This window comes from Macaca fascicularis, chromosome 4 (genome assembly GCF_037993035.2).
Source record: "Macaca fascicularis isolate 582-1 chromosome 4, T2T-MFA8v1.1".
NCBI classification, from domain to species: Eukaryota; Metazoa; Chordata; class Mammalia; order Primates; family Cercopithecidae; genus Macaca; species Macaca fascicularis.
Window position 1 is genome coordinate 135,676,741 of NC_088378.1, and position 16,203 is coordinate 135,692,943.

General features: G+C 42.3%; 1 protein-coding gene and 1 long non-coding RNA gene across 3 annotated transcripts in view; one reads left to right on the plus strand and one right to left on the minus strand.

Moving 5' to 3' along the window:
* SLC26A8 (solute carrier family 26 member 8) overlaps window positions 1-16,203 on the plus strand; it is an 80,409-nt gene that overhangs the window by 27,138 nt on the left and 37,068 nt on the right. The window contains exons 5-8 of the mRNA XM_005553202.5: window positions 1,426-1,607; window positions 4,649-4,813; window positions 5,509-5,658; window positions 14,348-14,430. Coding sequence (XP_005553259.3) covers window positions 1,426-1,607; window positions 4,649-4,813; window positions 5,509-5,658; window positions 14,348-14,430 — 580 coding nt within the window. The remainder of the gene's footprint in view (window positions 1-1,425; window positions 1,608-4,648; window positions 4,814-5,508; window positions 5,659-14,347; window positions 14,431-16,203) is intronic.
* LOC102117245 (uncharacterized) overlaps window positions 3,493-16,203 on the minus strand; it is a 72,494-nt gene continuing 59,783 nt past the window's right edge. Inside the window, exons 2-3 of one of the 2 annotated variants that reach the window (XR_006697530.3) lie at window positions 13,210-13,421; window positions 3,493-4,905 (exon numbers count right to left, since the gene is read on the minus strand). This is a non-coding gene — a long non-coding RNA (uncharacterized lncRNA). The remainder of the gene's footprint in view (window positions 4,906-13,209; window positions 13,422-16,203) is intronic. The other variant, XR_276561.5, reaches the window with a different exon arrangement.

The following is a 16,203-nucleotide window of genomic DNA, read 5'->3' on the forward strand; positions in this document are numbered from 1 at the left end:
CCGCCTTGGCCTCCCAAAGTGCTGGGATTACAGGCGTGAGCCACCGCGCCCAGCTGACACATTCTTTATATATGTTTTTATGTTCAGTCTGATTAACATCCCATCCTTCCAGATGTGAAGTGCTACTTTTCCTTTTTTAGGAATAGCTGGGCCGGGCACGTTGGCTCACGCCTGTAATCCCAGCACTTTGGGAGGCCAAGGCAAGCGGATAACGAGGTCAGGAGTTTGAGACCAGCCTAGCTAACATAGTGAAACCCTGTCTCTACTAAAAATACAAAAAATTAGCTAGGCGTGGTGGCAGGTGCCTGTAATCCCCGCTACCTGGGAGACTGAGACAGGAGAATTGCCTGAACCCGGGAGGCGGAGGTTGCAGTGAGCAAGATCACGCCATTGCACTCCAGCCTAGGCAACAAGAGTGAAACTCCATCTCAAAATAAAATAATAAAAATGAAGAATAGTTCATGTCTTTATTCAATCCATTATGTGTTGATTTTACATTTGAACACCAAGAAAACAACTTTATTCCTATATTTCCAAGTTTCTGAGGAACCTCACAATCATTTCCAAATACTTATAATAAGGGTTGTTAGAAATTTATTTATGTTGGGTAAATTTAAAGTTAAGGTGTACCTTTGCTCTCATATGTGGTATGACAATATGAGGACTAAACAAAATAATGTTTGAAATAAGTTTAATTTACCTCAGTGTCAGTATTATTTTTCTTCCTATTGTTACTGATTGCTTCGTTTTCTTTTTTCTTTTTCTTTCTTTTTTTTTTTTTTTTTTTTTGAGATGGAGTTTTGCTGTTGTCGCCCAGGCTGGAGTGCAAATCATGCCATCTCGGCTCACTGCAATCTCCGCCTCCCAGGTTTAAGTGATTCTCCTGCCTCAGCCTCCTGAGCAGCTGGGATTACAGGCATGTGCCACTACGCCCAGCTCGTTTTGTATTTTTAGTAGAGATGGGGTTTCTCCATGTTGGTCAGGCTGGTCTCAAACTCCTGACCTCAGGTGATCCACCTTCCTCAGCCTCCCAAAGTGCTGGGATTACAGGTGTGAGCCACCACACCTGGCGGTTGCTTTGTTTTCTAGTATTTTCGCTGCCATCTCACTTTTAACCTTCTCTAAGAGCAGACACAGTAGCTGAGCCGACACCCATTTCAGTCAACTTCTCTATTCCACTCAACATGCCCATAATACAAAGAGACTAAATACCTACACCACCACCATCTAAATTCCATGAGTTGGTCACAATATGTGGAGCCACAGTTCTCTTTCTCAATCTTTCTTACTTCTCAATGGCCACTTTCAAATGAGAAAAGTTATTCAGATGAAGGACAAGCCAGAATTCAACTATACCTTGCTTTTGTCAATATCAGTTTACCTGGACTTGAAACTTCACCTTCCACCTAACATCTTCTTCCATAGGTTCCTTCTTCCTGGTGAGTGCTCTGCTGATCAATGTTCTGAAAATCAGCCCATTCAACAATGGTCACCTGGTCATGGGATCGTTCCTCAAGGATGAGTTTTCTGCCCCCTCCTACCTTATGGGCTATAATAAATCCTTGAGTGTGGTGGCAACCACAACTTTTCTGACTGGGATTATTCAGGTAGGATCTGAGTCTTCAAATCCCTTAAAAGGAACTGAATAAAGGGGCTATAAACAGACCCCTTCCTTATACTGCTCCTGTGATCCATTGTGATATACCTGGAACTGCAGTGATTGATTTTTTGAAAAATCGGAGGCTGTGTGAATAGGGTGTCTCCTTAGTGATAAACTTCTCTCTCTTCAGAAATCATCTACCACTGATTTAGGATGAGATATTGAACATTCTCTTCAGTCCTTTCTCCTCTAAGACAAAGGGTGTAAGGGACAATGGTCCAGAGCAGTGGTCCCCAACCTTTTTGCAACCAGGGACCAGTTTCCTGGAAGACAATTTTTCCACAAATGGCAGGTCAGGGCCAGGGAGGGTGGTGGTTTTGGGATAAAACTGCTTCACCTCAGATGACCAGGCATTTGGTTCTCATAAGGAGCACGCAACCTAGATCCCTTGCATATGCAGTTCACAATAGGGTTCATGCTTCCCTGAGAATCTAATGCTGTGGCTAATCTGACAGAAGGCAGAGAGCTCAGGCAGTGATGCTTGCTTGCCCGCTGCTCACCTCCTGCTGTGCAGCACCCAGTTCCTAACAGGCCACAAACCAGTACCAGTACCGGTCCGTGGCCCCGGGGGGTTGGGGACTGTTAGTCCAGAGTTCCACTCCTGATCTTACCTTTTAAAAAATTGCTTCATATTCTTTTTTTTTTTTTTTTTAGATGGAGTTTTGCTCTTGTTGCTCAGGCTGGAGTGCAATGGGACAATGGTGGCTCACTGCAACCTCCACCTCCCAGGTTCAAGTGATTCTCCTGCCTCAGCCTCCCGAGTAGCTGGGATTATAGGTGCATGCCACCACACCCAGCAAATTTTTGTATTTTTAGTAGAGAAGGGGTTTCACCATGTTAGCCAGGCTGGTCTTGAACTCCTGACCTCAGGTGATCCACCCACCTCGGCCTCCCAAACTGTTGGGATTACAGGCATGAGCCACTGTACCTGGCCAAAAATTGCTTTATATTCTATCAACAAGAATAGCCTCATCTAGCTGGGCATGGTAGCATGTGCCTGTAGTCCTAGTTACTCAGGAGGTTGAGGTGGGAGGATCACTTGAGCCCAGGAGGTTGAGGCTGCAGTAAGCTGTGATCATACCACTGCACTCCAGCCTAGGTGACACAGTGAGACCCTGTCTCCAAAATAATAATAATAATAATAATAATAATAATAATAATAGCCTCACAGGCTCACACATTATCTTTGGGTTAGTAAGCTTTAGAGTCAGATCTGGAATCCTTTTTCTGCATTGACAAGGACCACAGCTAAAGGACAATAATGTGAATGACTCATTAAAATCTCAAAACTTATTTTGACACTGTCTTTAATTTCCTCTGAGAGTCTATCACCAAAAGTTCATCCACTGAACTCAAGTTACATCTTCCAGGCTTATTTCTCTTTTTTCTCAACTAACCCACTCTCTAGTTGATTTTCACTGATCTCCCCTGGGACTGTCTTTCATTAGGTAAAGATTTATTGGGTACCTACAAAGGCAGGCTATCAACGTGGGCAGACTCCAGCCCTGACACTATGAGCTGTGTGAACTTTGGTAAATTATTTTACCTTGGTGGGCCTCAGTTTCCTCATGTGTAAAGCAGGAATAATATTTGTTTTGCAGGGTTCTTAGGAGGATTAAGTGAAAAAAACGCATGCAAAGTATTTAGCCTAGAGCCTGTCACATAGTAAGCATCAATAAGTTATACTTAGTTGGCACAGAGAAATGAATTTGGTACTTTAACAGGCCAAAAATTTAAAAAACAATATATAGTTTCCTGTGGTTAAAAAGTTTAATCTTGTGGGATAAGACAAAATACACAAGCAGCCTTTTAATTGTCAAGCGGCCTCATACATGCTTTCTCTCCTCCTTCAAGCCTCAGCTTTTTTCATCTAAAAAAGGAAGAGGGCTGGGCATGGTGGCTCACATCTGCCTCAGCATCCCCAACAGCTGGGACTACAGGCGCACACCACCGCGCCCAGCCAATTTTTGTATTTTTAGTAGAGACGGTGTTTCACCATGTTGGCCAGGATTGTCTCGATTTCCTGACCTCGTGATCCACCTGCTTCAGCCTCCCAAAGTGCTGGGATTACAGGCATGAGCCACCACGCCTGGCTATAATATAAATTATATATATGTATATTGACATGTAAAATACCTTTTTAAATTTTTCTTCAGGATATGCATAATCCTGAAAACAAATAAATTCAATTTAATCATTCTCAGTAAAGATAAGAGTCAAAGGCCAAGAAGTTTGAGCTTGATCCCACTGTTTTGGAATTATCTTCTCCTTTGTGAAAAGCTACATTCCTCAGAGGAATGTTAACATCTCCTGAAAAGGGCTATCAAAGCTTCTAATGAAAGAGGTTTAAAAAGGCAAAGGCAGGCCAGGCACAGTGCTTTCATGCCTGTAATTCCAGGGTTTTGGGAGGCCAAAACAGGAGAATCACTTGAGGTCAGGAGTTCGACACCAGCCTAGGTAACATAGCAAGACTCCCCACCTCTACGAAAAAAAAAAAAAAAAAACTTAGCTCAGTGCTGTGTGCGTCTGTAGTCCCAGCTACTTGGGAAGCTGAAGCAGAGGGTCCCTTGTGCCCAGGAGTTTGAGGTTAGAGTGAGCTATGATTGCACTCCAGCCTGAGCAATAGAGTGAGATCCTGTCTCATAAATGAATAAATAGGCAAAGGTTTGTTCTGATCACCTTGTCCCTGTTTTCCCCAAGTCAACCTAGAGAGCAGTAGATTCCAGGGCAAGAACTTAAGTGAGCTGACTGCTCACAAAGGAGGAAAGGAAGTACTAGTGTGGGCTAGCACTTGTCAGGAGGCTCTGATCAACATACAAGGACCCATGTTATCAACTTCTGTTCATTAGGGAAAGAGAGTTATAAGAGTTACCAAAGGGGCCTATCTTAACTTTTCTATTGGAAACTCTTCTTTTCCTGGAGAGCGCCATTGGTGCCATTGCTGGATTGAAGACATTCTGCCCCACTCTGGTTTTCTCTTCTCTGCAGCTAATAATGGGCGTATTGGGTTTGGGCTTCATTGCCACTTACCTTCCGGAGTCTGCAATGAGTGCTTACCTGGCTGCTGTGGCACTGCATATCATGCTGTCCCAGCTGACTTGCATCTTCGGGATTATGATTAGTTTCCATGCCGGTCCCATCTCCTTCTTCTATGTGAGTAATTTCAACTCTTATCGAGAGTTACAAATGCCACTCCTCTTGCCTCCAAAGAGAGGTGGACCTCAGTGGGGAGACTCCTGCCCGTTCTGAAAGGAGACACAGCCAATAGCAGCTTAGTCAAGAGGGTACTAGAAATATTTTCCTTTATTGGAGAATTAGGGTCTTGATTAATTGCAGATGCCAGACCATGCTTTCAGTTGACTAACCATTTCAGTCAGCCTTTTAAACTATCATGATATACATTAAAATTTGACCTTTAAGATATTGTATATATCACAGTTCTTTTCATTACCTACCTTATAACAGACATGTCTCCTAAAACATCTGAAGGATATACAATACTAAGTAGTTCCTGAATGTAAGAATAGGGTAGGAGCTAAGCTACAGTATATTATTTGGGAAAACTAAGAACTATTGGCTTATAAACAGAACTTCTAGGGCCTGTTCATTATACTAAAACATACAGTGTATTCTCTCCTTGTCCTTATTGAACATTACTGTCCCTCTTTTTACATAAATGGTCACCCCCACCATGCTTGCCCTCACTATTCTAGTAATGCCCATAGAGACCTTTGTATCCAGAAACTCTACTTGGGGACTTCTTTTTGAGTTAATCTACAGTGTCCATTTCTAGACTTAGGCAATTACTATATCCCTTTCTAAGCCTCTGTAATTTTATTTTCTTTCAGGACATAATTAATTACTGTGTAGCTCTCCCAAAAGCTAATTCCACCAGCATTCTACTATTTCTAACAGTTGTTGTTGCTCTGCGAATCAACAAATGTATCAGAATTTCTTTCAATCAGTATCCCATTGAGTTTCCCATGGAATTATTTCTGGTAGGTGTTTTTGACGTCCCAAATTCATAGTTTACATAATTTTAATATTTTTTAAAAAGTTGAGTTGAATTGTGTAAAAGCTGAATACATTTAGTTTTCGATATATGCTTATATTTGTGAAAACATGCTTATTTTCTTTTTCTAAAATATTTTGATACTATAGTTGACAAATAAAAATTGAATCTATAGTTTATGATGTGATATTTTGATGTAGATACACATTATGAAAAGTTAAATCAAGTTTGTTTTTTTTTTTTTTTTTTGACAGAGTCTTGCTCTGTTGCCCAGAATGGAGTGCAGTGGTGCAATCTTGGCTCACTGCAACCTCTGCCTCCCAGGTTCAAGCAATTCTCTTGCCTCAGCCTCCTGAGTAGCTGGAATTACAGGTGTGTGCCACAATGGCAAGCTAATTTTTGTATTTTTTTAGTAGAGATAGGGTTTCACCATGTTGACCAGGCCGGTCTCAAACTCCTGACCTCAGGTAATCCACCCGCCTCGGCCTCCCAAAGTGCTGGGATTACAGGTGTGAGCCACCACGCCTGGCCTAATTATCATTTTTAATTTTTTTCACCTTGCACCCCTAGCAGCAGTTATTATTTTTGTTGTGAGAGCATTTAAGATCTACTCTCTTAGCAATTCCAAGTACACATTATTAACTATAGTCACAATAGCACAATAGATCTGCCTCACAAAATGCTTATTTCCAAGTACTTTTATCTATTGCCTCATTCTCATAATATTTCAAAGATAAGGTTTTTTTCCCCTTGTGAAAGAAATACAGGCTCATTCTAAGTTTGAAAAACATAAGGAAGTTTAAAAAAGTGGTAGAGGAAAAGAAATTCCTATAGTTGCACTGTCCAAAGTCAACTACTAATGATATTTTAGTATTTTCAGTTATTCACTCCTTTCTTCTCTCAGACAAACATATGACAGGCCTAGCCTCAATGTTGGTGAATTTCCATCTTTTTCTACATAAATGTTTTATTTTTATTTTAATGTAGTTGAAATCATACTGTTATTCAACCTCCATTCCTTCTCACTATGCTACAATAAGGAAATTGAGGCAGCTCATCCCTGGACTTGAACATAGGAGCACATCTAGATTAGAAGATGTCAGACTCAGAGGACCTTCCTAAAAAAAATAAAATAAAATGAAATCCAAGAATTGAGGCACAAGCAATCTCATGTTTAAACGATAACAGACAAAGGGCCAAAGAACCAAGGAGGAAATGAACAGCCCTTTCCTATGGCTAGAACCAGATGCATTCACAAAGGAAAGATACGATGTTCACGGAGAAACAACTGGAAGATCTGAACATCTTGTTCAATAAGAACCCATACCCGAACCCCAGCCTTCAGAAAGAAATGGCCTCAAAAATGGACATGTATCCAACAGTACAGGTTTGGCTCAAGAACCACAGAGCAGAGGCTGGGTGCAGTGGCTCACGCCTGTAATCCCAGCACTTTAGGAGGCCAAGGCAGGCGAATAACCTGAGGTCGGGAGTTCGAGACCAGCCTGACCAACATGGAGAAACCCTGTCTCTACTAAAAATACAAAATTAGCCAGTTGAGGTGGCACGTGCCTGTAATCCCAGTTAGTCGGGAGGCTGAGGCAGGAGAATGGCATGAACCCAGGAGGCGGAGCTTGCAGTGAGCTGAGATAGCACCACTGCACTCCAGCCTAGGCGAAAGAGCGAGACTCCATCTCAAAAAAAAAAAAAAAAAAAGAACAAAACTCAAGCAAGCAAAATGCAAGCTTATTCAGCAAACACAATCTCAACAACAGCAATTAGCTGAGGATAGAGTCAAGACCAGTCCTTCCCAAGAAATACAGACATACCAGTCAAATCTCCTAATGATGCCTATCTTGTAGCCCTAGTTTATATAGATCACTGGGCACCCTGGTTGCGACTCACCTTATGCCCCAATGTTAAGGTCCCTACAGATGACTTTGTTGTCCACAAAACAGTTCATTTTGGCTACTGCCAAGATCCTAGAATATACTGCTTCTGCTTCTATCCCATTTTTGGAATCCTGATTTTATTCTCCATGCTTCAATTCTAATTGTTTTGACTGTTCACCTCTACAAAGTAGAGAGAGATACTAGACACAAAATGTAACATATTGTAATGTGTGTAATGATTTCCTACAAGAGAGTACTTTTCAGCAATAAGGAACAAACTGGAGATAAACACACACACGTTGTGTGTACAACATGGATGGATTTCAAAAACATTATGTAGCATGAAAGAGAAAAGACACAAAAGGCTACATACTGTATAATTCCATTACATGAATTCCTAGAGCAGGAAAAACTAATCTGTCATGACAAAAAGATTAGTGGCTGCCCACGTGGAAAAATTAAATAGTAAGTGGTAGAAAACTAATTTATCAGGGTGATGGAAATGTTTCATGTGTTAATTAGGTGTTAATTAGGGTGGCAGTTACCTGGCATATAAATTCCTCAAAACACATAGAACTGGCCGGGCGCGGTGGCTCACGCCTGTAATCCCAGCACTTTGGGAGGCCGAAGTGGGTGGATCACAAGGTCAGGAGATCGAGACCATCCTGGCCAACATGGTGAAACCCCATCTCTACTAAAAATACAAAAACTTAGCCGGGCGAGGTGGTGGACGCCTGTAATCCCAGCTCCTCGGGAGGCTGAGGCAGGAGAATGGCATGAACCTGGGAGGCAGAGGTTGCAGTGAGCCAAGATCGTGCCACTGCACTCCAGCTTGGGCGACAGAGTGAGACTCCATCTCAAAAAAAAAAAAAAAAAAAATAGAACTTTATATCTAAAAGCTTTGCACTTTATTGTATCTAAATTATACCTTCATAAAAATAAATATATATAACAAAGAAATTGAGGCAAATGAGATGTTAAATGTTTTTTCTAATCTATGTCATTAGTAAGTAGCAGAGCTAGGGCTCGCTGTCTAATAATAATGTTTCTTGTTTCTTTTCTTTTTTTTTTTTTTGAGACAGAATCTCGCTGTGTCACCCAGGCTGGAGTGCAGTGGCGTGATCTCGGCCCACTGCAACCTCCGCCTCCCAGATTCAAGCGATTCTCCTTCCTCAGCCTCCCGAGTAGCTGGGATTACAGGCACCCACCACCATGCCCAGCTGATTTTTATATTTTTAGTAGAGATAGGGGTTTCACCATGTTGGCCAGACTGGTCTCGAACTCCTGACCTCAAGTGAGCTGCCCGCCTCAGCGTCCCAAAATGCCAGGATTACAGGCATGAGCCAACGCACCTGGCCTCTTGTTTCTTTTCTAAAATCTGCTGGTAAAATTTATATGTTACAGTTATAATTAACATTTTACCATGATAAAGATATTTTCATCAATAAAGCTCAGATTTTCTAAGTCAGCATTTTTCATTTTAAGATTGCTGAATTCGGGGCCTGGCATGGTGGCTCATGCCTATAATCCCAGCACTTTGGGAGGCTGAGGTGGGCCGACCCGCTGAGGTCAGGAGTTCAAGACCAGCCTGGCCAACATGGTGAAACCTTGTCTCTACTAAAAATACAAAAAGTAGCCGGATATGGTGGTGTGTGCCTATAATTCCAGCTACTCCAGAGGCTGAGATAGGAGAATCACTTAACCTGGGAGGCAGAGGTCGCAGTGAGCCGAGATCACGCCACTGCACTCAAGCCTGGGCGACAGAGCGAGACTCCATCTTAAAAAAAAAAAAAAAAAAAAGAGAATTATTTCTTTCTTAAGAGGTGGTCTGTGGCAAAGATGCTTCAAGTTAACCAAGTAATCGTATGCCCCCTGCACCTCCCAGTCTCTCTTGCAATTAGGAGGACCCAGTGACTTCAGCCAAAGAAGAGGTGAATAGGTGCAAATTCCCTCTTCTTTCCTCCCCTGCTGTGATGATGACAGGAGCAGTATGTTAAGAAAATGGAGACTGGGAGCAGTGGCTCACGCCTGTAATCCCAGCACTTTGGGAGGCTGAGACGGGCGGATCACAAGGTCAGGAGATCGAGACCATCCTGGCTAACATGGTGAAACCCGGTCTCTACTAAAAATACAAAAAAATTAGCTGGGCATGGTGGCGGACACCTGTAGTCCCAGCTACTCGGGAGGCTGATGCAGGAGAATGGTGTGAACTCGAGAGGCAGAGCTTGCAGTGAGCCAAGATCGCGCCACTGCACTCCAGCCTAGGCGACAGAGCAAGACTCTGTCTCAAAAAAAAAAAAAAAAAAAAGAAAAGAAAAGAAAAGAAAATGGAATCCCCAGGTGAAATTAGCTCAAATCCCCGGGGCATTGTTTGCAAAGAAGCTGCCTGAGAGACACCAACACACCACGGACTTTGAGTGGGCAAAAAAATAACTTCGATGTGTTAAAATGCTACAATCTCATGACTTGTATGTTGCCACAGCATAACCCATCTTACACTAACTAATCCAGGTCTATCCTCTTTAAGGTTGAAAAATACTGTCTTGAGACTTTAGACTAAACTTTCCTATGACTGTTGCCTACTTCTTATAGAGGTGCATATTATTTTCCCTTTGAACGTGTGAAAAGCTATTAATTCATAAAGGCCAGAAGCTGAAAGGCTTGTTTTTCAAAAGATTTTTCAAAACCCTGAAGGCAGATCCAGCAATCCCACTATTGGGTATGTATCTAAAGGAAATGAAATCAGTATGTTGAGTAGATACCTGCACTCTCATGTTCGCTGCAGCACTATTTAAAACACCCAAGATATGGAATCAGCCCAAGTGTTCATCAATAGATAAATGGATACATGTGGTATATACAGGTATTAGTTGACAGACATGTAACAAAAAATGATTTTTAAAAAATTGTGGTATACATATACAATGGAATACTATTCAGCCTTTAGAAAAAAGGAAATCCTTCTCCTTAAAGACTGGGTATTTGGTTTTAAAAAATTAAAATAAAATAAAAAATAAAAAGAAGGAAATCTTGTCATTTGGGACAACATGGATGAACCCAGAGGACATGTTAAGTGAAATAAGCCAGGCACAGAAAGACAAATACTGCATGATCTCATTTATATGTGGAATCTAAAAAGGTTGAACTCATTGAAGTGAAGAGTAGAATGGTGGTTACCAGGGGCTAGAGTTGCAGGAGAGTGGTTTGGGGAGATGTTGGCCAAAGGATACAGAATTTCAGTTTGATAAGAGGAATAATTTCAAGAGATCTGTTGTACAACATAGTAACTACAGTTAGTAACAATGTATCATATTCTTGATACACCATGTTGGCCAGGATGGTCTCGATCTCCTGACCTCGTGATCCACCCACCTCGGCCTCCCAAAGTGCTGGGATTACAGGCATGAGCCACCACGCTCAGCCCTCTCTTAAGCGACATCAGCACCAAGGATCATAGTGATGTTCCTTCAAGCAGCCTGTAAACCCAGATGTATCTGACACAGGTCTCAATCAATTTAGAAAGTTGATTTTGCCAAGGTTAAGGAAGCCCCTGTGACACAGCCTCTGGAGGGAGGTCCTGACAACATGTGCCCAAGGTGGTCAGGGTACAGCTGACGCAGGAGAATGGTGTGAACTCGAGAGGCAGAGCTTGCAGTGAGCCAAGCTCACATTAGGGAGACACAATATATCCATCAATACCTGTAAGATTTACACTGGTTTGATCTGGAAGGGTGGGACAACTTGAAGGAGTGGGGGCTTCCATATCATAGGCAGATTTAAAATTCTTCTGATTGGTAATTGATAGAAAGAGTTATTATCAATAGAGATGAATGTCTGGGTTACAGTAAGGGGTTGTGGAGACCAAAGTTGTATCATGCAGATGCAGCCTGCAAGTAGCAGGCTTCAAAGAGAATGGGTTGTAAATGTTTCTTATCAGACTTAAGGGTCTGTTTTGAGGTTAATGCTGGTTGACTTTTCCTGAATTCCAAAAGGGAGGAGGGATGTAATCAGGTATGTCTGACCCCTGCTTCAATCATGGCCTGAACTAGTTTTTTCAGGTTAACTTTGGAATTCCCTTGGCTAAGAGGTGGGGTCCATTCCGATGATTGGGGGCCTTAGAATTTTGTTTTTGGTTTACACAGCCTTGAAAGCAATCAACATGAACCAGAGTTATAAGGAAAAGAGAGAAGTGAGAGTGCAAAGAATGTTGTGGTTTGTCTATGGCTGACAGATTGGTTTGTGAGCCACAGTCAAGATATTGCTCTGGGGGCCAGGCTCAGTGGCTCACGCCTGTAATCCCAGCACTTTGGGAGGTGGAGGCGGGTGGATTGCTTGAGGTCAGGAGTTTAAGAACAGCCTAGCCAACATGGTGAAACCCCCATCTCTACTAAAAATACAAAAAATTAGTTGGGCATAGTGGCGCACGCCTGTAGTCCTAGCTACTCAGGAGGCTGAGGCAGGAGAATTGCTTGAACCCAGGAGGCAGAGGTTGCAGTGAGCTGAGATTGCACCACTGCACTCCGGCCTGGTCAGCAGAGCAAGACTCTGTCTAAAAAATAAAAGAAGAAGGAAGAAAGAAGAAGGAGGAGAAGAAGAAAAAAGAAAAAAGAAGAAAAAGAAACGAAAAGAAGAAAAGGAAGGAAGGAAGGAAGAGAGGGAAGGAGGGAGGGTGGGAGGGAGGGTATATTCCTTTGGAGAATGCTATAAGTAATTACAATGCCCCACGAGGTAAGGTAGGGGAGGAAACAGAGGTCCAGCAATAAAATAGGTGAAGGCTTAGAATAATTGCAATTTAGGCATTAACCTTTTTTGTGACCTACTTTGTGCTCACAGGCTATTGAAGCCTGCAATACACTACCTATACACATGTCAAGTCAAGTGATGGGGACACAGTTTCTGCCACATAGCAGGGATTAGAGATGCAGGTTAGAACTAGAAAAAGACCTCCCTGTTACCCCTAGCGGTGAGGAAAATGAGACAGGGAGGATGGAGGCACCCATGGTCTAGGGTCTAAAATGCCTCTCACAGCACCCACGAAGAAACTACTAATGTTTAGATGTGCTGGAGGAAACTGCACACATCTATCAATCTGTCCTTAAGAGCAGACTCAGCTGGGTGCGATGGCTCACACATGTAATCTCAGCACTTTGGGAGCCCAAAGTAGGAGGATCACCTGAGGTCAGGAATTCAAGACCAGCCTGGCCAACCTGGTGAAATCCCATCTCTACTAAAAAAATCAGCCAGGTGTTGTGGCACATGCCTGTAATCCCAGCTACTTAGGAAGCTGAGGCATGAGAATCGCTTGAACCCAGGAGGCAAAGGTTGCAGTGAGCTGAGATTGCACTACTGCATTCCAGCCTGGGCAACAAGAGCAAAACTCCGTCTCAAAAAAAAAAAAAAAAAAAAAAAAGAGCAGACTCAATATTTAGGAAAATTTTCAACACAACAACTGAGATCCAGGTAGACTATACTGGTAATTCAAGGGACCCTTGGCTATAAGAAATTATACACACTATATGTTCATAATTTGTGTCTATTTAAGCTGTATAGCAAACACAAAAAAAGTAACAATAGTTGTCTTTGGATGAGTTATTTCTGTTTTTCTATGTTTCATATTTACTTCATTTTTCTCTGTGAGCAAATATTACCTTTATACTGGAAATAAGAGTTCCTTGCCATACTTGCCATACTTCTTGCCTCTTAACTATATGGAAACCAAGACTCTTCTTCTCTGATCCAAGCTGTAATCCAGATTCTTCCTTCCATTCTAATCTGTAGACTTCCTAGGGGTATTCGTCAGTATCACAGGTTAGCCAGCTGCTGTCCTGTTCAGCGTCTGGTTGAACTCCTGCAGTAGATGCTGGGGAAAGACGTACGTGTTAGTAGGAAGAATGGGATAAAGCAACTGTATAACTGCTATTTTAAAACCTAGGAATGGAGGTGTCTTGTCTCCGGTTTAATCCGCATCAATGCAGAGTCTTTATAAGCTATAACAGCTGCTAGGTTGTCTCTTTTCCCTCTAATTAAAAGTCAGGGACTAAAGGGAGAATTGCCATTTTTAGAAGTAAATGAAAGCGGGCGGAAAGCAGGTACTTGCTTTGCTACAGAACTTTTTCTTTGTGCAATTAAATGTTGCTCCACATTATTAAGGGTTAATCATGTTTCTCTCTTCATATACCTCAACAAGCCCCTGAAAGGCATATCTGTATTATTACAATGTACCTGGAACTAAAAACTTTTGAAACTGAAAACTTGATACAGCCATTATCCGAAAACAGGTTTATATTAATCTAGATGTTTAAAGTTGGTGGGGAGATTCCCCACTTCCTGATACACTCTGAAATACACATCTCTTTATTTAAAGAGGAGCAAAGAGACAGGTATTTTCCAAGTCATTCTGTATTTAAGTGGATCAATCTCACTGAAAGCCATTGAGATTCAAAGATATTAAATATTAAAACAAGAAAAAATAAATAAAGTTGGTGGGGCTACAGAAGTTCATGGCATCCATTTGTTTCCATCACGTGTCACAGACCAAGTTGTTTCGCACTCTGGCTACAATGCCGAAAGGAGCTTAGAGAACCAAAAGCTTCAGGAAAGATCTCTAATGCCTGCCTTGCTCCGCTGAACTAGCCACGCCTCTCTCTCCGACTTGCATGCATAGGGACTGCTGCCTGTTTCATTTTCTGTTCTGCCAGAGGCTATGGGCAACTCTGCTACTGGAAGCGATGCACTATATTTAGGTAATCATATGCCACCCCCCCTTTTTTTTTTTACTCCCTACAGATTATTGGCTTCACTGTGATTGCAAACAAGATAACCATGGCCACAGAAACCAGCCAGACGCTTATTGACATGATTCCTTATAGGTCAGTAATTCCACTCTTCAAGATTGCATTTCTCTTTCTGATACCCTCTCTTAGCCTCTGACCACACAGCCTGATTGATATTTTCTACTAGCAGTCTCTGGCTAAAGCAAAATTCATTTTAGAACACAGAGGTTCATGAAAGGAGAAGGGCTAGGGACAACTCGTTGGGTCTTCTCTGGTCAGCCTCTGTCTCTCTTATAGTTGAGCCAGTCCTCTTATCCAGGAAGACTGTTATATGCACTGAATACCAGAGAATCTCATGTGTTTTTTTAAGAGCACATGATAGGCCTTCTGAACTACCATACCTCTCTGATTAATTCTCAAGGAGCGGACAAGAGATGCCTCGGTTTTTCTAGCCTCTCTCCTGTGGCTCTGTGTTCAGAAGATGAACGTTCCTTCTGCCTTCACAAACTTAGACTAAATTGATGCCCTACTTTTATTTATGTATTTATTTTTGACACCGGGTCTCATTCTGTTGCCTAGGCTGGAGTGCAGTGGCGCAATCACGGCTCACTGCAGCCTTGAATTCGCAGGCTCCAGTGATCCTCCCACCTCAGCTCTCTGAGTAGCTGGGACCACAGGCGTGCACTGCCACGCCCCGCTAATTTTTTGCATTTTTAGTAGAGACAGCATTTTGAATGTTGCTTAGGTTGGTCTCAAAATCCTAGGCTCAAACAATCCTCCTGCCTCGGCCTCCTATAGTGCTGGGATTTCAGGCGTGAGCCACGGTGCCCGGCCAGAACTGGTGCCCTTGAGCAACATTATTTTCTTACTCTGGGTAGAAAGTGATCTTCAAATAGCCTGGCATATGGAGTTCTTAAGGACTCACAATCAATTTACATTATAATTCTTACCAGTGACTATGAGGCGCGGCTCTTGCTTCTGTTAGGAAATTATTTTTTTTTTACCCTTAATCAGATGAATCACATTAGCTAAGAAAGGCAATATACTGCAGTTTCTTGACTCACAGGGAGACTTTTGAAGAGCATTGCCCATTTCCTCACGTTGTATAATAAGGAATCCTGTAAAGAGTGAAGCCTACTTGCTAAACTCCAGGATCACAAAATGTAGGCTTTTTTTTTTTTTCTTTTTGAGACCAGTCTTGCTCTGTCGCCCAGGCTGCAGTGCAATGGCACCATCTCAGCTCACTGCAACCTCTGCCTCCCAGATTCAAGTGATTCTCCTGCTCAGCCTCCTGAGTAGCTGGAATTACAGGTGCCTGCCACCATGCCTGGCTAATGTTTGTATTTTTTGTAGAGACAGGGTTTTACCATGTTTGCCAGGCTGATCTCGAACACCTGGATCAGGTGATCCTCCTACCTCCACCTCCCAAAGTGCTGGGATTACAGGTGTGAGTCACCACACCTGGGCAAATGTAGGCTATTTTGACACAACCAGTTTGAACTAGTCTCATATCCTACTCAGTTCTCAATGAAATCTGATGATGACTGAATCAACTTGAAATTCCAGTCAATTAAAAAATGTGGGCAGACACCACCTAGGTACTAGGCAATACAAAGATAAGCAAGACACGGTCTCCGTCCTCAGGAAAAAGAAAATAATAACAAGAACGACAGTGGGATTGACACTTTACATATTTGTATTATTTCATTTGCTCCCCACAGTAATGCTTTGAGGTAGATATTGTCTTCTTTTTTAAGCTAAGGAAACTAAGGCTTCCCATGTTTAAATTACTTAGCACATTGCTCCTCCGTGGCAGAGCTACCATTTGAACATATTTCTCCTTAATTCCAAAGTCTATAATTATAACCA